Source organism: Micropterus salmoides, unplaced genomic scaffold, assembly GCF_014851395.1.
Source record: "Micropterus salmoides isolate LMB-PRFRI ecotype aquatic unplaced genomic scaffold, ASM1485139v1 Ms_hic_scaffold_1334, whole genome shotgun sequence".
Classification (NCBI taxonomy): Eukaryota; Metazoa; Chordata; class Actinopteri; order Centrarchiformes; family Centrarchidae; genus Micropterus; species Micropterus salmoides.
In genome coordinates this window covers 1-25,121 of record NW_024040413.1, presented here as the reverse complement: position 1 = coordinate 25,121, position 25,121 = coordinate 1, and the positions used below count along the sequence as shown (strand labels likewise).

General features: G+C 39.9%; 1 protein-coding gene across 1 annotated transcript in view; it reads right to left on the bottom strand.

The window, feature by feature from the left end:
* Nucleotides 1–18,204, bottom strand: part of LOC119901493 (acetylcholine receptor subunit beta-like) — a 28,185-nt gene extending 9,981 nt beyond the window's left edge. Inside the window, 9 exon segments of the mRNA XM_038717081.1 lie at nucleotides 1,104–1,327; nucleotides 5,905–6,090; nucleotides 6,395–6,539; nucleotides 6,655–6,763; nucleotides 10,409–10,445; nucleotides 10,448–10,517; nucleotides 11,110–11,154; nucleotides 14,590–14,723; nucleotides 17,981–18,204. Coding sequence (XP_038573009.1) covers nucleotides 1,104–1,327; nucleotides 5,905–6,090; nucleotides 6,395–6,539; nucleotides 6,655–6,763; nucleotides 10,409–10,445; nucleotides 10,448–10,517; nucleotides 11,110–11,154; nucleotides 14,590–14,723; nucleotides 17,981–18,041 — 1,011 coding nt within the window. The 5' untranslated portion in view covers nucleotides 18,042–18,204.
* Between the last annotated feature and the right edge of the window lie 6,917 nt (nucleotides 18,205–25,121).

Genomic DNA, 25,121 nt, shown 5'->3' with positions numbered 1-25,121 from the left:
ACAAATAACCTGTGTGTGAGCCTTTCTAAGGCAAATGTTTCCTGAAAGCGTAACAGAACTTGGAGCAAAGTAAAGCGCTGCTGCTCAGTCCTGTAATTAGTTTTACATAATGTACAGTTGATGGAGGTTAATGGTATAACATGACGTTCAGGGTGTTGAGGACTGTGTCGACTTAATCCAATAGTCTGCCTGAAACTAAACTACTGTTGCCCCCTTCACTAAATATCACAAAAATTATCATTACAGTCATTACTTATTTCAAGGCCACAATTTACTCCATGGAGGCGTTGCTTTGTCGCATAATGCATGTTGAGCGTCAATGTATTAATTTATGTGTAAGTGAATTCATTTTCATCCCGTGCACATTATCATGATTTGTGCTCATTAACAGGTGCCCACAAGGTAATACAATGTGTACGTGGTTGTAAAGCTTTTGCATTGGATTTTACTCATTTGGTACAATTAGTTGGATTACCTTGATTTTATCCATTTTTTAAAATTAATATATTAATTAGTTATTGACCAGCCTTGTAGTTAAATAAATATAAAACTACATAATCAAAGATTTTATGTTTACTACAAAGAGTTTATGCTCTCTTAGTAGAAAGGAGGGATGTACCAAAGTCTCAGAAACTTACTTTCTAATTAATATGTCACGTGATTTGATTTTGATATGTATTTGTTTCATATGTGAGCAGATCACATGAAGGAATAATTATTTATTGCGTTGCATCCTAATCTTCCCCAGTCCGTCCCCTGCGTCCTTCTCAGACGACATGCTAAGAAAGACTGGTTTTCTGATGACATCACTTTGACATCACTCACCATACCCCTCTTTGATGCAGACTGCTAAGAAAATGAAAGCATTGAAATTGAAGATTTTGCCTTCATCTTTGTGAGCTGGTATCCTGCTAAAGCCCAACTTTGTGCTATTTTTGCAGAGCCCAGGAACACAAAAACATCAATTCAGTTAAATATGTAGAATCATGTCAAACTATTTCATTCGTTCGTCCACAAGTTTGATTTGTAAAGTAAAGCCGTAACCAGACTAGGTGATATTTCACACTTTAGCCCATGGCTAAAGATGGAGGCAGGGACCTCACCTTGCGCACCCACATGGGCATCAGGTGGGTGTTGGGTGAGCGGTGGTGCAGGTTGAGGACGACCACACTGAGAATGACAGAAAACGTGACCAGGATCATGGTGAACATGATGTAGTTGACAATGATGGGGACACCCAGTGAAGTCTCCGGGATCTTATCAGCCAGCAGCAGCAGGAACACAGTGAGGGTGAGCAACACGTTGATGGACAGCCCCATCTTCTCGCCTGGTAGGAGAAAAAAATGTTTACAACGTACCTAAAAGTGTGGAGAAGATCTTATGTAGCCATAGGAGCACCATGCAGTTTACCACCAATGGCTAATCTGTTTTCACACTGATTCTACTTTTGTATCAGTTCATTTTCATTGAAGTTGGTGTTTGATAATTACTTTTGTTGAGGAATGTAACAATTACAGTGTGTTCCTGTTCTGTGTTATATTTTATCTAGTTTTATCAGGACAAGGTTTGTTCCTCCTGAGGTATATCTACTATTTTAGCAGCAGCTGATCCATGCAATTCACCAGTAATGACTCTAATGAAAAATTCATCTTCCATTCAAAGTGAAGCTGTTTTGCCAATAGAGCATGACCTCCCAGGTGTATTCAGTGGTCACAAACTGTGTTTACCTAATATTGGTTAGAGTTGCTGGGTAATGAAATTGATGTGCATTAGGGCAGTGCTTGCTCCCACGGTGAGCAGCTGTCAAACCACAGACATTTTACTTCATCACACTGCATCACCTCAAAGGTCAGCATTTCTGTAGTGCACAGAAGTACAGTGCAATGAAATATTTATTTACAGCAAAAATGTTGTTGAAAATCTTTCACGAATTACCACTGTAATGTCCTTGACTTGTCCCTGTGTCTGGTGGGAGGGGTACACTACATGTCTGCAGATTGTGCAGGTGCACAGACCTTGTGGGAGTCACACAAGCAGAGGGTGAAAGACAAAAAAAAATACTAGAGCAGGAAAAGGAGAAACCTGTATACACATACATTCCACCTTCAGGGCCATAGCAAAGATTTTAGCAATGCTAAGACCGTGTGTCCAAATTCCCCCAGAGCTACTCCACCTGCCTGGAAAAAGTGTTTGAAAAGCCAACAAAAAGTCTGTAAAAAGATGGTTTCCCCACATTCTATCTCTCTTTTTTCCTTTTGATCTTATATCTATCTTCCCATATGATGATATACATGTTGTTTCAGAACATTTTTTTTTTTTTTTTTTTTTTTTTTTTTTTTTTTTTTTTTTTTTTTCATTTATTTAACAGTCAGACATATACAAACCAACATAGTGCAGTAGTGAGCAATCTTGTAAATCCATAATTCCAGAAGTGACATAAAAGTGATTTAAGTGTTTGATCTAAGTGTACATGTGAACAGGTGTGAGTATATATATGTGTATGTGTATGTGTATGTGTGTGTATGCGTAAACAAAGTTACCATTTATTATTTATTACCAATTTTATTACCATCTCCGCCCCACTACCACCATATTGCCAGTATTGTGTTTGTTGATTTTTATTTCCATCCTTCCTCCTATGTACCAATTGCCATTATCAATCCTGCATAAAATAAAAGATGATAAAATAAGATAATGTAAGATACCTTTCCCCCACATCTCTTCAGTCCCTATCTTTTCATTTTTTTTTTTTTTTTTTGTGTGTTATGTGTAATGTCTAAGGTGCATTAAAAGAGAGAGTACAGTGCGATAGTGTCTCAAATTGGGACAGAGATGCTGTCCCATTGAAACCACTTCTCGCCTGTCTTGCCTGCCTTGGTGTTTGTGTGGTTTTCCATATATACATTTTTTTTTTTTTTTTTTTTTTTTTTTCTTTTTTTTTTTTTTTTCCCTCCCTATTCTATGTTGTGGTGCATTAAAAACCCGTGAAGAGATAAGGGGGGAATTATTGCAGTAGTGATGATAATGACACTTAATTCCAATACAGCATTGACAACGGCAATATTGATGATTATAATAATAATGGTAATAATGATATTAATAATAAATGACAATGATGATGATGGTGGTGACCGCAATGGTGAAAGCAAAAGACAGCAACATCAGCAATTACAACAATGAAAAAATAAAAGTGAAAATAGCAACGATAACAATAACAGTAAAGATAGTAATAACAATGATGACATGAACAAGTTCAAACAACTAAATGCATTAATTTTCGTGGGTTGATTAAGAAGGTGGGAGGAGTTGGAGTTGAAAACCGAGAAAGGGTTCACAGCTGTAAGAGGTCAGAAAGTGTTGGGCGGCAGGAGTCAGTTTTAGATGCGTAATTATGAAGGGGAGATGCATATTCCATTGCAATGAAGTCTGTTATAAGATTTTTCCAAATGTTAATGTGTAATTTATTTCTAGTTTTCCAGTTCATGAGGATAGTTTTCTTGGCGATGGTTAGAGCTATGAGGAGTATTTTAGAGTTTATAGTTTTATCAGTGATTATTGTGAGGTCTCCCAGCAAGCAAAGAGAAGGCGACATTGGGATGTGGCAGCCAACTATAGTGGATAGTGACTGTGTGACCTCTTCCCAAAAGTGTTTGATTGGAGTGCAGTGCCAGGTTGCATGGATGTATGTATCTGTAGAATTTTGATTGCAATGTGAGCAAACTTCTGATGTGAAACCCATTTTAGCTAATCTATTGCCCGTGTAATGTGTTCTATGAAGTATTTTGTATTGTATTAACTGAAGATTTGCATTTTTGGACATGAGATGGATGTTTTTACAGATTTGGGTCCAGAAGCTGGCATCAGGAGCTATTGAAAGATCGTTTTCCCATTTTATTGTTGGTAAGTATATGGTCTGAAGTTGGTTTGAAATCATTTTGTATATTTTAGAGAGAAGTTTCTTTGGGGAGGAAATGTTGACCAAGTCTGATATTGCCGCTGGAAGTTCTAAAGTTGTGTCTCTGATGTTTATTTTGTCAGAACAGAAGATTTGATTTGTAGGTATTTTAAGAACATTTTTTTTAATAATTTTTATTTAAATGTATTTATTTATTTCAAGTGCTTAGTATGGAGCAGAAATGAAGAGAATGTGTCAATAATATTAAAATCAGCTTTAAAACTAGTAGAATGTAAACTCCTCATGTCAGTAAAAATCCCAGAAACAATTCCCAATCGGTGTAGGAATGTCCGCTGTATTGTGAGCTAGCATGAGTCCTTCCACATGGCCATGCAGTGTGTGAGTGGTATTATGGGTTTTTATCGGATGCAATGCCAGAATCTAGATTCCCACTCCACAACGAAAAGGCTCAACTGAAGAAAAACAATGACAACCACATCTTTCTCGGAGAGTCTCGTGTGCTATTTTTATATGTTGTTATTATGTGTGGTGTTATGGTCACGGTTAGATCCCCTCATAGGTGAATGTGGAGCTTCCAGCTTTGTGGGCCTCAATTTTAGGCCCATCTCCTCCCCTAGTGCAACTGTGTGGTGAATCTGGGTACCTGCAGCTGACAACAGAGCATCTGACGACATATAAGGGCCAGGGATCTGCACTAATGGGTCATTATCTGCTACATTTTGACCATCACAGGATTCACTGTGAGAGGCGTGCGACCTCTGATATATAGCAATTGTAAGTCCCTTTGAATAAAACCGTCCGCTAAATGAGTAAATGTAAATGTAAATCTATTTGTTCAGGACCAGGATTATGTATCTTTAATTATTTAAAATGTAAATATAAATAATAAATCTCTGGGCCAATTCATTAAGTTCTCTTTCCTCCTCATTTTTGTGCTGTTAATATCTAAGTGTATAGTTCATTGTAGTGTTGTAGTCAAGACCACCCAAACCGAGACCAAGTCAAGACCAAGACCAGAGTTTATCGAGATCGAGACCAAGACTTTTAGGGGCTGAGACCAAGTCGAGACCAAGACCAGTTCCCCGCATTACACGACACTCAATAAAATGTGGAACGAGATCATAGGTACTTCTCAGATTGATCTGAAAGATTCACATTCCAATTAAAACACCCACATACAAACACTTAGAGCTGAAATCAATGTAAGCATCTTTATTCAACACACCTTTTCCACGCTTACCATCGCAGAGAGAGGTGACAGTCGTTAACGGGAACAACACGTTTAATCTGTGTTATTGGTTGCATGTGAAGCAAAAGTTTTACATCCGAACAAAGTTAGGATGTTAACAAATAAATCAGACAATGCAAAAGCAATTTATTAATATTCCCAAAGTTATCGTCTTGACTGGTTAGATCAAAGAGAGACAATCATGATGTGTTATGTGCATGAAATTTAGGCAGCACTGTGACTACCAAAAGTACCATGAATATGTTCATCTGATTATGTTAACTATTTATTTACTGTGCAAAGCAAACAACATGCGGCAGCTCAGTGGTGAACACCTGCAAAATGATAACCCAGTGAATCCATGTAAACAAGTCTATTACAGAAATCATGTTTGAACAATGTGAGTGTTGTGAACAGAGTTTGAAGTCTTAATCTGATTGCTCTCAGTTGTTGCAGGGTGATTTCTACAATTTTAATTTCAAGGTTATTGATTCAGCTGTGCTCCATGGGAAACAGCTATCTAATCTGAAATTGAATCCCTTTGTGCCTGTAATTGGACAAATGTGTGATTACCCAATTTAAACGGACCAAACAACACAACACAATTAGGAAATGGTATTAGGAGTTTTAAAGAGCAACGATAAGGCAGTGTAATCCTAACCAAGGCTACATCAAGGTGGAAAGTGAATGCAACTGACCATCTTTACCTTTAGCTCAAAGTGAACTGCTTTATATGTATTATTGTGTATTGTTGGTGTACCTGCATCAGGAGGCAGGTAGAAGTTAAAGATGGCGATGATGGTGATGAGGATGCAGGGGATGATGATGTTCAAGACGTAGTACAGAGGCTTCCTCTCGATGATCAGGTAGAAGGTCATGTCCTCATACAGATCATCATTCACGTTCTTCCTGCTCGGCTTGTGTCTGATCTGCCACTCGCCCCCCTCTGGAGAAACAATTACATTTTGAGATTACAGATCAGCAAAATGATGGATTTTACAGCACAAACAACAAGCAAAAGTGGAAACACATAAAACCACTGATGTGACTATGGTTCAAATATCAAGCAAAAGCAAGCATAAAATGCTAAATGAGATGAGATGTGCAAACTACATCTTCCTCTAAACTAAACTGAAACTGCTTAAACATGGCGTTGCAATCTAATGAACGACTTTCCCTTCCTTTCTAAAAAAAAAACTTATTCCCATCCCTCCATCCATCCTTTCATGTGTTCCCTGCCAAATTCTCACCACTGTATGATTCGTCCAGTTGGATCTCCCTGATCTCTTTGCCTTTCGAGTCCAGTGTATGCTGGATGTCGATCTCTGTCGAGTCATATGTGTAGGAGCGGAACTGCATGGTGCAGTTCTGCCAGTCAAATGGGAAATATGTCACCTGGACCCAAACAAGAGGGTGTTACAAGAGGGAGATGAGCAGGAGCAAGTTTAGAAGGAAATGAATGGAAAGCGTAATACTTTATGTTTGTGTATGTGTGTGTGTTGATGTTCACCTTAACTCCACAAGAGCTGCAGTAGAGTGCAGGGGGAGTCCAGGTTACTTTGCCATTACTGTAAGCCTGAACATGGACGTGCAGGGCCACATCAAACACCCCATCATTACTGCAAACAGAGATTGAATTCAAAACGTTTTTTTATTTTCTTATACCTGTATGTTACTGTCAGTAGAAGATCGCTTGAAACATCTTAACAGAGTTTATACAATCCTTTCGCCCTGTTAAAGCTTTTTTTTTTTACTTCTTTACATTTACTCATACAAATTTTTTGAATAGTTGTAAATCACTGTCTTACTGTTTAAATCTGACAATACCGTAGCACAGACTCTGCAAATAACTGACTGAAAGACATGTTAGTGGAGGGGTACTGTATGTCAGCGCCACCCAGTACATATTGGACCCGTCACCTTGCAGCAAAAACGTCTGAGGTTGCGGTTCTTTCTGTTCAGAGTTTGCATGATGTCCCTTGTTGTTGCCTGCAATTTCTCCCCACATAACAAACCCCTGCAGATTTCGGGTATAAAATAATTACAGTGTTTGACCTGCTCATGGAGTATTACTACCTTCCACCAAGTCCATGCTGGAAAAGGCTCTCGATAAGAGAGATGAACAAAGATGAACTTATGGGAACTCTTTATGGGAACTTTTGACCAGTTGGGGTCCATTTTCAAAAGAACAATATTTCCTTTCCCCTGCGATGGACTGGCGACCTGTGCAGGGTGTACCCCGCCTTTCACCCTATGTCAGCTGGGATTGGCTCCAGCCAGACCCTGTACACAGGATAAGTGGTTGACGATGGATGGATGGATGGATGGATGGATGGATGGATGGATGGATGGATGGATGGATGGAATATTTCCTTTCATTGCTTTGCAGATGGTACACAAATCTATTTGCATGTAAAATCCAATGACAAAGGCTCATTTCAGTCCTTGCTTAACTTCCTGAGAGACCTTGAAATAATTGAAGATTTTATTGCTTGTTTTCACAATTTTAAATGGCTTGGCACCTTCTTATTTACTAGAACTTTTACGTGTTCACACTCCTGTCAAAGCACTGAGGTCATCCAATCAGATGCTCCTTGATGTCCCCCGATCCCGGTTAAAAAATAAAGGTGGCCGAGCCTTTTCAGTAGCTGTTCCTAATCTGTGGAATATTTTACCTGTTCAAACAAGAACGGCTCAGACTGCTGACATTTTGAAGTCCTTGCTAAAGACCCACCTCTATTCATTGTCCTTCAAACAGAGTTGAATTTTGACATTTTTGACCTTTTCTACTGTCTTTGTCTTACTATATTTGTTGTGTATCCTGAATTTGGGAAGCATATGAATTTATTTGGTGATGGTTGTTTGCCACATTTTTTGGAAGGCACTGACATGTAATTCTTCTGAAAGTATTGCCAGGTACTGGTCATTTTGAAGAACAATTAAAAAAATAACCCAATTTTGTCGTTCGTCAGGTGTCAGATTTACTGGTAAGCTCCTTCAGTGTCTTTGCTTTTACAGAGATAATTGGGTGGGTTCAGTTAAAAAATCAGGGCAGTACAACTTTACGATGAGGCAAAGTAGTCTCCATTTTACACTACATTAGACGCTAAGCCTTTATTAACAGATATTAGATATATTAGCTTATGCTGCTGACTCAGCTACACATATCACATAACTTCCACTTCCTCTCACTCAGCCTTCCTGTTTCTTTGTCCTTTACAATAAAGCACAACATTACCTATAGAGAGAGAGATAGGATAAAAGCTCTGGTCAGAGTGAGTAACACCTGAGTAGCTATATCTCGTATGTCTTATTATTGCAGTCTCACTGCTCCTTCCAGTCTATCACCACAGCTGCAGAGTACATCGACATTTGGCTGCAGTCCCACGCTGCAAGACCCCACTAAAACATTTTAATTGGCATGCATGAAATGGAGGAACTCAACACATTTCACAGGACACTTCTAAGTGCAGCACTAATGTTGGATGTTTAGAGCTGTTTTGGCCATTAAGCTCATAACACTATACACAACAAAGAAATCAAGTCAATTAGACACAGATTAAGCTGTCTGTCAGGGTGCAGTGTTTAGTTTTTATGGCTCTGGTAATTTAAGCTTGTGTCCTTAAAGCAAAGCGGACCCTGCTAAACGCTGTCCCTGCAAAGGTGTTGCTGCTGAAATGACCAGCAGTGATAACACACACACACACACACACACACACACACACAGAGAAGGGCTTTTGCATTTGTGTGTTTGTGTGTACATATCTGTGTGTATGTGCGCAGTTCCAAGTGAGTGCCTCCTGGGCTGAAGTGGCTGAGCGTAGCCATCATCTTAGTTTTTGGGGATCCATGCTGTTTAATTGCCTATAAAGTGTTGATGATTGGAGTAGTGGGGATGTTAACAGCTGTGTTAATGGAGGTGTGTATGTGTGTGAGAAAAATACACTATACTCACTGTTCTAATTATCTACATTTTTCCATTACATTGGTACTGTTCTGTGCTATACCTGTGCTGGGTCTTTAATCTAATGTCCCCTGGGTGCAGCTGTATGGTGTTTTGGCTCCATCAGGCCACAAGCAATCTGCTGCCATTCCAGTTAGTGTACCAGTGTCAACTGTGTGCACAAGCATAGAGCCTCACTCAAGGCTCACGAGTGGCCAGTGAAGTAAGTGAGCCACTTGTGAATGTAAAGATGGCTGTGAATACTGTATTTCTTAAATAGTGTAATGCCCAAAATTGTGGCATCCCTTTTCCTGCTGCACAGACAAATGGTTGAGAACGCAGCAGCGCATCAGGTTTTTGATCAGCCCAAAATGACACATGTCACTCCATTACTCAGTGACCTCCACTGGCTCCCCGTGGCCTCCAGAATCAAATTCAAGTCACTAATGCTTGCATACAGAGTGAGTACTGGGTCTGCAACCATCTACCTAAACTCCATAATACAAACTTACGTTCCTTCTCGGCCGCTATGCTCCTCCAACGAACGCCGCCTGGCTCTGCCATCCCTTCACACAAAGCAATCCCAGTCCCGGCTATTCTCATCTGTGACACCACGATGGTGGAACGAGCTACCACACGCCATCAGAGCAGGGGCGTCCCTCTCTAACTTCAAGAAGCTCTTGAAAACTCATCTTTTCAGAGAACACTTTCTCTTATAACACGTCTAACTTCTAACATCTAACATGCACTTCCTGTGCTCTTCTTCTTCTATACCCTTACAGTTATCCTGTATTGATTGCACTTTTTGTTAACTCTTCCCTAGGTATTTACCCCACTGATGTGATATGTGCTATTAGCGCTTACTAGTATTTATTGCTGCTTTTACTAGTATGTATTGTCAGTTGTAGTTCTTGTACTGTCTTTGATGCTTTGTTGATGCTTGTATGTTGTTCATCAAGTGTAAGTCGCTTTGGATAAAAGCGTCTGTCAAATGAGTAAACGAAAATGTATTATAATTTTGATATTGAATGGAGGTGTAAGGAGCTTAGGTATAAGTTAATAAAACTAACACATATGGCTGGAGCTAGCTGTACAATGGTGGATCTTTATCCACTCTGTGTCAGTGGAAGGAAAAAAGTTTTTTTTTTTTGTGTCCATGGTTTTGTATGTACAGACGGGTAAAAACAAAATGCCCCTTAGAGCCTACAAAATAAAACCCTAGACAAAAACTAAAATCTAAAAAAACAGAAAAGTGTCCTCTCCTCTCAACTCTTTCGTGCTGATTAATTCATGCCAATGTAAGTGCAGCGCTCGTGCTTACTTATTGATGAGGACAATGTCAGGCAGCCAAACCTCCCAGAGGGGATCCGCAACACCTCTATCCCATCATTCTCCTTGGGTTTCCATGACAACCGATGATCGGTCCATTCCTGTGTTGTGATTATGTATGCAGAAATGTGGGAATTACACACAAGTACATAAAAAAAAGGGGCAGGGACAAGAGGGAAACTAAGAATGACAAAAGAGGGAAACCTTGCATTCACAAATGTGACAAATATGTCATTTCATCAGTGTATTTCTTCATGTTTCCACTGCTGTAATTAGATTCCATGGGGATTGTTTCCCTGTGCATTTGTCCTTGCATAACAAAATGCAACATTTGCATAAATATGTATTTTGCAATTACTACTCCTAGTGTTCTGGCTTTGTTTTTTATGTAGTGTATTGACACTGAGCTGTATGTTGATAGACTTATTTTCAGTGGAACTGCAGTCACTGGTTGCATTGGTCAAGATAATGTGAAATAGCAAGAAGTTACTGTGTTAATGAAAACGTTAACGCGTACAGGGGTTCCCCAAACAAACTGCTGGATCATTCATTGTTTGTTGGGAAGCCTTGAAATTTATGCCCAAAAATTCTAAACCCAACACCAATTTTCAGCCTCAGTGCAGCAAGCACACCGCAAATAAAAAATCCTACATGAGATGCCGTGAGAAGTGCTGACACACAAAACACACTTACCAGATTCATGACAACAACTGTGCTCATTTCTTCATTTTTCATATTCTGGAACAAATACATAAAAACATGTACGTGTTACTGTTGCCTCTCCTAATGATAATACACACCACATTCAGAACATGGCAGTGCTGGTGGTGATTTCAACACATTCAACTTTTTCTTACAATTTGAAACGTTGTTTGAGTTGTGAGCGTGGTGGGCGCTCGCCCTCTATTGTGACACTGCTCTAGTGATACGTTTTTGCAATTTCAATTTCATCATTTAACATTATGACAGAGTGAATTCTGCTGCCTTGGTTTGGTTTGGAGTATTTTCTATTTGGACTATTGCTGCTAAGCTAACAGCGCAAGTATGCCTTTTTGTGTAAATAAATCTTTCGTTTGAACTGCATCCTCCTCGCCTGAGTCTGCATTTGGGTCCACACCTCAGCTCCCTGACTGCACTCAGCCATTTCCCATGACAAAAGACTGTGATAATACATACATTACAGTGGTTTTAGATGTCCGAACAAGATCCACATTTCTCTCTGTGGCTCAACTTGTCCTGCTGAAGCCCATATGTTAATCTGATGGAATTCAATTCAGCTCTACAATACTACCATTTGAATGTGGAATTCTTCGGTCTGACCTAATAAGATCGCCGTTATGACTTTTATGTAAAAGTGACCAGGATACTAATCCAGACATGGAACCGACATGTTATATTGCCATCAGATTAACATAAAATGGTACATGTCTAAGAGGAGCTTCACATCCAGGTTTAAAAAAATGGAATGTCCCTTAAAATATCCGTCTAAAAACATCACCCAATATGGCGTTTTGGCTAATATGTTGCGGGTTATTTGAAAGGTTCTGTTTTAGAATTTGGACTTAATCCAGGGACAATGCATTAGCTGGATTAAAAGATGTCAATTTTGCTTTGCTGTAGAAGCATGCTGTGCTCTGACATCAAAACTAAAACAACCGCGACAAGTTGGGTTAACTTGGGCAATGCTCTTTTAAGTTAACTTGAGAGACAAGCATTTGGGAGAAACTTAAAGAGAAACCATAGAGTAAGAATTTTAACTTTTAAGAACACTTTTTTGTTTTTTGTCAGATATTTGCCTGTATTTTGGCATGCTAATGTGCTGAGTTTGAAAATTACAAATTTCCCATAGCTCTGATATTTTTCAATCACTGTAGTGTTCATGTCCTTTACTGTTCGTGATCATTACACTGTGACAGGACATGAAATCAATCGTCTACAGTTTCCTTGGCTGTTAGACGGACACACTGTATTTGCTATAGAAATCTGATCATAAAAAGCTTTTCTACTTCCTGTTCTCCATGACAACAATGAACAGCACCCTACCTTAAAATGGTGTCAATCATAGATCTAAACTACCTCGGGCTTCTGAAGCCTACTGTACTATGTTGTACCCCATACCGTAAGTAGGCCTACTTCGCAACATACCCAATAATTTGGGCTACAGGCATATACTATATTCCTAACAATACTTTGTTCCCTGGACATCTTGTTGTTCCAATAAAACACAAATGTACCCTGTAGTTGTTTAGGAACTATGTTAGCCTATCAACATTTTGTTACCATCAAGCATAGTTTCAGTGCTGCTGTTGGGCTTCTATGATCATCCCATACTGTATTGTTTGTTAGGAGAGTTACAAATAAATATTATATCAAGAGATAGGGCAGCATGCTGGAAATACAGCCTCGGCTTGTTGATAGTAGCTCCAAAAACAAAACAGTCATTTGAGATACTGGCTGGTTTGACAGCAATGGACACGTACCAGCTTATTCCATGACAGAGATTGATGTAGCGATGAAGGCTTTAGTAAAGATGTTTAAATAGTCATTGAGTGTGCCCGAGCAAGTGTGGGTCTGTGAACGTGTGCATGTGATTGTCTATCCAGGGGGAAGGTGGAGCTTCCCTGAGCCGGGCCTGCTATTTAAAACGCTGGGAGGAATGTCAGGGAGACAGCTGGAGGGAGGGGGGTGGGGTGAAGGGAGGTTGACTTAAACCGTCTCTCTCACCCTGTCACACAAACACACATAACTATCTCATCACTGGCCTATCACTTACTGATATTTCCTGTAACTGTTTGGATTCGCCTCAGCATGTCCCTCTGGGGGATGGTTTATAATAACACTGCTTTTAACCAGCTGACTAGTTCCGGGCAGGCGGGGAATGAGCATCCAAGTGGGTCAGTACTCAAGATCGTTCCACTCCACAACTTAAAAGCCCCATGTGACTTCCTCTCCAGAGTGAGACTGACCTTGAGTGGAGGTGTAAGGAGTGTCCTCGCAGTAAATGTGTGTGTAAATGTCACACTGCGTCGATATGCGTTTCAGTGTGTGTGTACTGTTGCCACAGAGAATAGAGCCAAGGGGAAATTAAGGAACAGATAAAGTGACCTGGTGTGTGAGTGTGTGTATTATTGTTCCATTTTTAAGCAGTCACTCAGAAGCTTAGTCAGTGCATGCTGCTAAAACACTATTTCCCCGCAGTACTTCACATCAATAGGATGACTCTTTGTGCCATTTGACGCAGCAGGCCATTAAGCTTTGAATTCAGAACCAGATGACTGTCAGATAAAGTCACAGTTCCAAATTAAAAACTACACTTTTTGCCACATTTTTTGTTATATATATATATATATATATATATTTTTATGTCTTGTCCATAGGAATACAGTGGTCCTCAGCATGGGGAGAAACCACTGCGCATAAAACCACAGTCTGTGGAAATCAGATTGGATTTTTAAATATGCATTTGTCAGAGGCAAAGCTTTTATTGAGGCAGAAGAACCTCAAGAGTTTTTTGTGGGTAAGTTACAGTATTAAAGCGGAGTAAAATGTGATACAGGCATCCTAGGTGATTTCATGTACTGACTGTATCACAAAACAATGAATGGTCACATCAACTAATATACTTATTCTGCAATTTTCAGTTTGGAAGCCTTTTTAAGGTATAGTAAGCCTAAAAGCACACAGTATAACAACACCATCACCTCATTAGTCTAAAATATTTTGCATTGGCCTGAGTACTCTCTTTGACATTTAGACTGTAGAGTGACAATGTCTAGGACAATTTCTGACAGTTCTTGTAGTGGCATTTTTGATGTAGGCCTAGTGTTATTGGATAATCCATTCAATGATTCATGCCAGTGTTATTCAAATGAGAAATGTTAATAGCACTTCAGCCCTAATCTGCCATATGAAAGTATCCAGTTTTCCAAAGGTGAATTAGGCTTTATTTCTTTTTCTGATTTCTGAAATTTCTTGTATAGCGCCTTGAACTCTGTGAAACACAAGGATTTTCGGATATCCTATAAGGAAACAGCACTTCTATCAACTTTGCTGTTGAGATGGTGGAAATCATGGGTCCACAGGCCTCTGATTTTTCATCTCTTATACTTCGGTCTCTGTTTTGTTATATTCTGGTTATGCACATACAGTATGTATGTAAATGATTGTCCTCACCAGTCCAACGAAGGAGGTGAGGACCATACCCACTCGAACCACCACCTTCTCTTCAGGACTGGCTGCTGGCCGCACTTTAAGGTTGTAGTTGGCAAAGAGTTTCTTCATCAGAACGTTCTCCGCATCAGATGCACCTGTATGACAGATAGATAGAAGGCTTATATGACTGGTTGAGTTTTGGTGATGGTAAATGGACTATTCTTGTAAAGTTCCTTTCTAGTCTTCCGACCTGTCAAAGTGTTTCACACCACAAGTCAAGATTCACCCATTCACACACATTTATTAACTGATGGCAGTGGCTACAATTGAAGTCAGCTGCTCATCAGAAACTAATACATTCACACACACACACACACACACACACACACACACTAACCATCTGGAGCAATATGGGGTTCAGCATCTTGCCCAAGGGCCGGGGACTGAGCCTCCGACAGTGATTAGTGGATGACCCACTCTACCTCTAAGCCACAGCCTCCCCAACTTCATGTTTCCAGCTGTCATCAGTCCTGTTGATTTCGTTACGTATGGATTATGAGAAACCCATTGCAGGTAATCGTTTTAATTCAACCTCCAGGAAAAAATCTCAGCATAATTAGGCTGCAACTGCATCAATCATTTATTAATAATTGCAAAATCATTGGTGGCAGCTGGATATGTGTTCACACATCTGCAAACAACAATCTTTCTAATTACCATTGTGAACCAAATTCTATCCATTCTGTCCATTAGTTTTTTCTCTCACAGCTTAAAACTGATAAAATAAACCCAGACATTTTGTCCTAAAGTTTCTGCTGGCTGCTCTGTGCAAAACCCATCACAATGGTGACAAGTAGGAGTGAAACTAACTGACTGGCAGGGAAGGTGTGTTGAGCATTCAAATATCAGACCCAATGAACCTAACTTGACTAGTTGTAGCTAATTTTGGAACTATGGAACATCTTCCAGATCCTTCCCAGACCCACCTACGAGTCCCACTTTCCGATCCCACCACCCACTCACACTAACTGCAAAGGGAGAGATTTCAGTGACTTGGTAACAAGATTAATTTGGGTAGAATTTGTTTTGTATTCTTTATAAAGTGAGAATCTTTGATTATAGCCACATATAGGATACGTTTGATCACATTTAACACTACTGCAACTCATAGACCATGTGAAAGCTATATAAAAACTGACAAAATAGTAATAATAGTATTACAAATAACTCTATTTATGCATGTTTATTGCCTGTAGACTGTTGTTACCCAGTAACAGGCCTGTAACATTGTGAACCTACCAAAACCCAAACGTTTACATTCTGTTGCATTTTTGCACATTATTTCCACCCATTTCCTCCTCAGTGTTGGAAGGTCGGAAGCATTTATAATCAACAGCTCTGGTGACGCAGCATTCATCACGTCTGGCATAGCTGTGGCCCCGGCAGGATCTGACCTGACAAGAATAAATGACAACGATCACCCAGCAAGGCACCCACATTAGCTAGGCACAGGGAAGCATGCCTGCTGATGGGCGAGACTGGGATGTGGTAAATAAGTCAGACTACAATCAAGACCAGTGAGATCAGATGAGGTAAGACCATGTTGATGGCTAGTGCTGAGCATGTGGAGGATGTTAAAACAAGTTTAACTGATGGCGATAAAGTAAAGAGGCAAATCTGACTCGTCATTTGTAAGTTTTAGCTCTTCTGAGGTCACTTTGATAAAGGACATAAGACAAATGTATCACTCCTCATACTTGAAAAGGCACTTAAAATCCTTACTAAACACAAGTGAATCACTAAACATGATTGGTTAGGTCAGTGGTTTGTGTGCACTGTTCATGTCCAGAAACCAGTAGTCGGTTATCAAATCCATTGCCTGAAGACAACAAAAATTATGGCTATCAAGTGACAATGATTGTTTATGGTGTATCTGATTATATTTAGTTAAATTTGCTACTGCTGTCCACAATAAGTTTCCTATTTTACCATACCTTTGTTTCTTTCCTTCCATGTTTTCCTTCACCCCCTTCTTTCAATATTACCATGAATATGCTACATTGTTTAGTTGATGCAAGTATAAGTAGTTTAAGTATAGTACAAGATTTCAACTCAGAGAGAGCTGCACATTGTTAAACACAACAGAGATGGTTTCCATGCAAAAATTACAGACACCAACTTGTTACCTGGTTTTGGAGCCCTTTCTGTTATCGCAGCCTAGTCGACAGTATGACAGAATGCTAAAAAACTATTTGATAAAATGCCTATGTCATTTCTATTCACATTTGTATCTGTGGTGTATGTTTAAATTGTACTTAATGGCATTGTTTTAATTTTATATGAATTTCATAGCCACACTAGAGGTTTGGCTTTAGGGATGGGAGTGTCTGTTTGCTGATTGGCCACCACTTTGGTCCGATAAGACTGATATATCTCAACAACAATTCATTGGGTGGCCATACAGGTTTGTACAGAATGTCTATTAGAAGCATTGCCATGAAATTTGCTGCAGATATTTAAGATCCCTAGAGAATTATTTTTAATAACATTAGTGATCCCCTGACTGTTCATCTAGTGATTCAGGTCTAGAAAAAATCTAATTATACCAATTATTTATTTCAATATGTTGTCATACCTAAAACATTATGTGACCATTGTATTCTTACCAGTAAATTTTCTTGGGTTATTAGGCATTCATTAATGATAGTAACATATGAATTGTTACTAGTAAGAATGGAATAGTTACTAGTAACTAAAAAATAAGCACTTGTATCTAAATAGACACTAGTAAAATGGAAATGGTTACTAGTAACTACTCGAAAAGTTACTAGTAACTAATTAATAGGTTATATCTGAACTGCAGAGACCCATTGATTTCAGTGGGAAAATGTGCAATCAGAGACTAGTAATTAAAAGTTAAGTACTAGTATCTAATCAATTATTACTAGTAAAACGGGAATAGTTACTAGTAACTAATAAAAAAGAAATGTTAACATATGGCTTGCCATATTCATGAACACTAAAGCAATGTGACTATTAGAGAGCAGTAAGCATAATTAAACTAAAGTTTCATTTATTATCCTTTCAGAAATTCAGTTTACATGGGCCAGACCTGTGTTGTCAAGCACCATTGATTACGTTTGTCAATGTCCACAACTTCTCCAACTGAAATAGCACTATTGTGTACCATTAATATTCCTATAAGAACTTCCACTGAGTCCCAGAGACTCAATACTATTCCTATAATATTTCTTTCTTCCATTGTTAATATGCTATTCACTGGTGGGTTCTAGTGAACTTTAGGTAATTCTTTGTTGGCATGTGGCATGTGATGTTAGTGTAGTAACCGTGTTAGCAGTATTTCATAATTACTACAGCTTATGTGGGCGTTTTGCATCAGCTTATGCCTTACCTCCCAATGTGCTCAGGCTGCATAAGCAACATGCCAGCAGGAACAGTTCTAGGCTTTTCATGGCGACCCCCCGAAACCAAAACAGATCCCCACAGGTCGATTTATCCACTTTCTAGATAGTCTGTTTTACTTCTTCTCCTTTCCAGTGCAGCTCAATGGAACTCCTCAGTGTAAGTTTTGGTTTAGTCAGTTTGGACTGTTGTTGTCAGTCAGTCAGGCCAGCCTGGCCACCTGCTCTCTGCTCTAATTCCATCCTTGGGGAGGGGAGGGTGTGTGTCACTGTTAACCCCCTCAGCCCTCAACTCTGCCCAACGAGAGCTTACTGGTTTTCAAACTGTGGCTGAGGTTCAAACAGGAGTCCTTGTAAGGTTTCCAGGCAGGTCCTCAGGAAAGAGACTGTGAATTTCATTAATATTTCATTAGTGATAATATGGTGTAGGGAAGAGTGGTTTGGTTAGAGGCTTTTTAATCACATTTTCTTACTGACAAGTATGCAAATGACAAGTATGACTTGTGCAACCTGTCTTCTTTGAATAAGGTGTTATTTGAGCATATTCCATTTTCATTTAACATGTGTGTTGTTCAAAGGGAATGAACACATGACCCGTCATTAGCAAAAATGATTCTCATGAATCATCATGTCTGTCCATGCAGTTAAATACAAATGTAGTGCACAAGTTTACGAGTCAAAATCAACTGAGGCTAAAAAGCCACTTTCTGAGAAAACATCTCTGGTAAAGAGCAACATCATGTGCATTGCTGGTGTGCTTTCACTAATGTAGTAGGGACCCCTATCCTCCTTCTCCACCCCTGTTCAGACACTGCTTACATTGTTTTTACATATTCATTTCTGATCTACTGAATATGCCACATTTGTTACTATGCTACATGACAACTTTCATTTCAGGCCGCTGAATTGTAGGAGTCATAGTAGAGAAATCCGCACAGTGTAATTTGTACATCAAACAGCCGATTGGTCTGCAAACATTCATCCTGCAAGACATTCACCACTCACTGTTGAGTTGATCACTCTAAAAAGGAGTGAAGAGTCACTAGGCCTATTGGTCCTACTATGGTTCAGGCAGAGAGACCCTCATTTTATCCATCTCTCTTACTCCTTAGTCCAATATCCCAGGGATTTACGTCCATACTGGACAGTCCTGCACCTTACAATTCACACCCAGCACCAATGCAGGGTGTGTTCTTTCTGTTTAAAGTGAAAAGTAAGGATGTGGAGATGGGATGGGGGATGTCCAACTTTCACAAAGTCTCTGTTCTTGTCTGTTGTGATATAAAATGTGCCTTTATGCCAGGACATATAGAGGTGATACAGCAGCCATAACTCTCACAATATAATGCAAAGTTGATCAGACTGTTGTATTTTCTAAAGGCCCCTGCAGTAAAGCGTCTCTACCCTTCCTAAATCCCTCTGCTCATCGCTTCATGCTGCTGCTCTCCCTCACATTCAACAGCCATCCACGCAACCATAATTTATGACCCACTGTCAGTGCCACTTGGCCTGATGCCAATTTAATTACCATAGAAGCTAACCATTAATAGCTAGCTGCCGTGTTAAGTCACACATCCGATCTGTGGTCATAAGGGAGTGTATAAAGCCCCTGTTGGCAGTGACTCAAATTCAAGGATCTCTCCCAGAGTGACATTAATAGATCACTGTTTAATACAGAAGTAAGCAGTTAAGTTAAATTAGACTGATTGTTTACTCATGACATGTGACAGGATTATAGTAATCAGATGACGTAAAAAGTTGATGTCAAGATTATATAGTTTGATGTTGGAGATGGTTCAAAGTTCCCACTTTCTTTCTCACTTACATTACATTGGAAATTCATCAGTTAAAAAACTTTTATTTACATAATTAATACCTATCTCCAAACACAAATAAAGTTTGTCTAATCTGGATTTTTGCCAATGGAATATGAAGTTTGGACTTTGATTGAAAGTGGCGGTCACAGAAAATATGTAAACACCCTAGTCTAACCCTATTCAACATTTTAAACCATGGGCATAAATCAACTGCCATAGGAGCCTCCACTTTCGTTTCATCAGACTTTGGAACCTGGCTTCAGGGATTTGCTCCCATTCAGCCACAAGAGCATTTGTGATGTAGGTCACTGATGTTAAGTGGTAAATTAAAGGTAATCCAATTTATCCCAAAGGTGTTGGATGGGAATGAGGTTGGGCTCCACACCAAACTGTGAAAATCTTTTCTTTATAAAGGCTATGGCAGCTTTGTGCACATGGAGCACTGTCATGTTGACACTGGGATGGGCAAAACAAAGTTGCCTTACAGTTTGGAAACCTCTGGGAAAAAAATACGTTTTTGGCTTTCACACCGACTTAACAAACAAACCGAGAGGATTGAACATGAAGTCTATGGATTGCCAGATACTCATTCATTTGACAGCTGGGGACTGTCATTTTGCACGGACCAGCAGAAATTCCAGTGATTTATTAATTCAGCACTTTACTCTGTATATCAAGGGCTTAGAGCCAAAGGAGTGTAAGTGCCATGTTGCGTGAATTTGAATATTAATATCAAAAAGATTTCTACTGAAATTATGACTCATAGGTTTTAATCGAAAGGAAACTGAAAGCTGTAACAGTAAAAGTGGGGCTTTGGTCTTTGCTTACGCCCTTTTGGCACTGAACAAAGCATCGTGGATAACATCACTTAAGTCAAAATAGCTTGCAGCAAAGCCTGGTCAAATAACAACAGTTTTAATGAGTTTGATGGAAGATGACCCGATGAAATAGTTGATCTTAACATTGACTAATAGCCACAAGGTAAATTCTTTAATTCTTTTCTCACTCACCGTTAGCATGGTAACAGCCGGACCATGCTAGCAACATGATCACATAATTTTCACTAGCCTATCAAGCCTAATCTAGGATGACCAGATGTCCCTGGAATGTTTTTAACTGTGTTTAATCATCCTTCCGCTGTTGTTAACAGACCTGTAATCAGATTTTACGTGGCCAGAAAGACTGGACAGCAGAGCATCCAGGTGTTGTGCCTAAAAGTGATCGTCCTTCAAAAACTGATGTAAAAGCTGTATTGCCCAATCTCTTTACGTCTACAGCGCTTTTATCTGGATCAAACACACATAACGTTCAAACAAATCACTTTGTACCGTGGTAATAGTAAAGGTATTTATTTGTGATACTTTAAAGAAGTGGTATTATGCTTTTTGGCTTTTTCCCTCTCCTTTATTGAGTATATACCTTTTTTGTGCTTGTAATAGGTTTGCAAAGTGAAAACGCCCAAAGTCCACCACAAAGGGAAAGCCTACCTCCCACAGAAAACTCTGCTCTGAACTGCTTGAAAACAGCTTGTTTGTAGTCCAACCGCTTAGCTAAATGCGATTACGCTAAAGGCGTTACTGCTAAAGTTAGCCCGTGAATTTTATAATGCATTTATGCATACATGCTATGTACCCTACATATTGTACATATGTGTAAAAAAAATTATTTATGAACGAGGGAGGGATCCAACTGAAGCCCGGGAGAAAGAGCAGCCAGGAAACAAGGAGAGGAGGGAGTGAGAACAAAAAGAAAGAGAAATAAATGTGGAAAGAGAACAAGATGAAGTTGAGTCTGAGGAACTAACAACCAGTGCTGATGGAGGATGTTGCCAACAATGTTGAAGAACTCAGTGACAGTGATATGCAAAGAGGAAGAAAAGGAAAATACATACTGAAAAATGGAAAATAAATCAAAAAGACTGAGAAGTTTAAATTATGGTTGTGTGTTTAGGCGTGCTTTACTTTGTTTTAATTTGTAAGTTTTGCTTCCTGTTGCCATTTTCCTTGATTGTTTCCACCTGTGACTTTTTATTCACCTCCCTCACCCTGTTTTATTGATTGTCCTACGCATTTTGGATTTACTTTTGGACTTTGTTCTCTTTAGTTATTCTTGTTCTTTGGATTGTTATTCCCTGGCCTGCCTCCCTCAGTATTATTGTGTAAGTTCTTTTCATTTGGTTCATTAAACACTACTAACTGCACCTGCTCTGCCTAAGGGTCTGCATTTGGGCCAAATCCTTTGTTTCTGTGTCTGCATTTAACAAACCCCAAGTTTAGGCCACAGTTATGTTAACACAGGGCTGCCACATGCTTTTACGCCAAAAGGCCATGTTCTCATGCATTGAAAAAAAAAATGAAACATTCACAATTGATAATTGATTGATTGATTACTTAGCTAACTTAGTTGTGTGTTGGACAAGAGGACCCAAACGCAACGCTCAGACTAAACAGGTCGTATTAGGGAAAAAGGGGTTGAGGGATTGGAGGTGAGGGAGAGGTGGCCGCCGGGGAACACGGCACAGACCAAGGAGCAAGTAGGGCAGAGGGGCTAAGACAAAGGAGCCATGGGCACCGGGGACCGAGGAAGGGAGGAGGCACGCAAGACCTCACCGGGGGTTGGTGGAGGAGTGTGGTGGAAGGCTGACTGGCGAGGCACGGAGAGCCGGGGGGACGCCGTGGAGGAAGCCCGAGGGGAGAGGGCAGGTAGGCGAGCCCAGCTGACGCGGTGGTGGACGGAGTGAGTGAACCTGGGAAGGGCAGACAGAGAGACAGGGTTAATGACTGGGACAGAAAACAGGGAAACAGAGATTTTGCGGGATCAAAAGCTTGAGTCAAGCAGTGGCACCAGGTCAGGAGCAATGACGATCAAGCAGAGGTTGCGTGGAGAACCGGGTTGATATACTGGGAGCGATGGAGTTGATCGCTGGCAGTTGTGGCAGGAAGAGGGCTACTGATGAGGTGCAGGTGGGCTCAGGAGCGGAGAGAGAGAGGGAGAACACAAGCAAGGGGAGCAGAGGAGACAGAGAGGGAGGCAAAACACAGGGGCAAACCATAGACAGTATATTACTGGACGAATGGAGAGCAGTGAAGCCTGTTTTGGACCAATAAAATACTACTGCAGGGCTACTTCCTGTTGGCACCAGTGTCTACTGCGCATGATCACGCAGCATAAGCGTGGTTTAATGACATAGAGCAACGGCAGAACACCGTAATTCTGGTAGCTGCATAGCTGCACAAACAAAAAGTTTCTTGGCTCAGTGTGTTTGTCTGACTTGGATCGTCACTGTTTAATCAGCGCACCTCCGAGGCTCACCTGCCAAACCCACACCTGATGGCCAAATAGTTGTTTTAGATTCACTGAGAGTTTAATCTAAGCAATACGGTTACATATCTCATGTGCGATGGAATGTCACAGGGTTTTAACGTCATTTTTGGCCTACATGGAACCGTCCATGCAGGCTTTGGTCGGCTTCACTGTTTCGACAGAATGCAGGAAAAAATGAGAAACAAACAGGACACTCACCATCAGCCGGGCTGCCACCACAACAGAACTGACTGCGTTTGCCAGTGTACTATGACTACTCACATTGCACATAAATGCAAGTATGAGGCCTTTGGATTCACAAGGTTAATAACTTTACAGCCATACCCAATTAATGCAGTTCCTACTGTTTGGGACCACATTATTTAGAAATGTTAGAGGAGTTATGGAAATCACATCTCTATACAAACGGCGTAGTCTTTGCCCTAAAATACATGGTTTCAACTGGACACACGTACCATCTCCAATTCTGATGAAGGCGTGTTGAGAGAGCATCTCACTTCTTCTCTAATCAGTCACTAATTAAGGTATATCTATACTCCTTTTCTGGTAGAATGATTAAACTAAGCATGATAGCCTTAATCATAATGTTTGCATTTAAGTAGAATTTGATAAAAGATTATATTTGACATTAAAATCAAATGGATTTTTTATTTTCTAGGGAGGACTCCCAAGGGAGCCGCGCCGACCCTGACCCCTGCCGTGGGTAATGTGAGATAGCTTCTGTTATGACTTGGTGCTTTATAAACAAAATTGTATTCATTTGAATTGAAGTAAGCACTCGTTGCACTTCCAATACCGAATCTCACTCCAAACTAAATTGAAAGTTGGCAGCCCTGTGTTAGCACATTTAATGCCTGTTTGCCTGCACAAAAGGTAAAGGAGAAGAGCTGTCGGTACAAATGCAATACAAATGCAGATAGGTTGAAAATATCTGAACATTTTTGGTCAATGGGAGATTCAGCCAGGCAAGAACTAAAGGAAACTGTGTTGAGAATTTCTTCTGAGAGCACAATTTGGTAACACATCAAGTCATTCCGAGCAACTGAATCCCATTACTGCACAAAGGACACAAGGAAGCTCTATTTAAAGGGGAACTATTAAAAAAAATTGTATACAGAGATAGGCAACAAAGATTGGAAAATCAACCCGCAAAAACAAAGCATGTACAGAAGGGTGTTTCACATTGAGTTTAACCTTAATTTCTACATGACCAAACAAAAATGACCACCATGAGGTATCAACAATTTGAATAGATTAAAAATGAAGACCACCAAGCACAAAATTGCTTGCCAGACAGCATAAAGAAACTCGAGCAAATTGAGCACATACAGTCTAACACTAAATGACACTAAATACGCAGAATGTGGTGTGAGAGGGAAAGTAGTGGTTGTGCATCATCCAGCACACACTAGTGAGAGTGGCAGAAGAGATAAGCCATAGAGTGTTCACGAGCTGGGACTTCATGTAGTCACTTTCAAGTCAGATCATCAAAGGCAAAGGGAAAGATGAAGACGGAGAACTTGTTTGCTGGCATAAGATCAATTGGTTTTGCTATGTAAAAGAGGCCCTCAAGACAGTTTACTTCAAGTATGGGCTCTCTGACCAGTCTTTAAGAAAGATGCAGGTGGCACAAAAGTAGCCAGAGGCAAGCTATATGTCAAAACCCCTCAGCAGATGTACGAGTCCTCCAGGAGTCAGCGCACAGAAAAGGCAAGACTTGCTGACACAAAGAAAAGCACGCCACAGTGTGATGAGGACTTTTATAGCTACTTGAATGTGTCAAAGAACACAGTCCTAGGACACAGCAATAAATGATAAGGACAATCCAAAACATTTATTTATATATATATATATATATATACAAGCAGAAGCATTTAACAAAAAACAACTATACCAGTTGTTTTTGATAAGTTACATAGCCTAGATTTCTTTTTTGTTGAAAGCTGCTGAGCATTACTTCAAGATAAATCCATATCTTATCTTTTTTCAG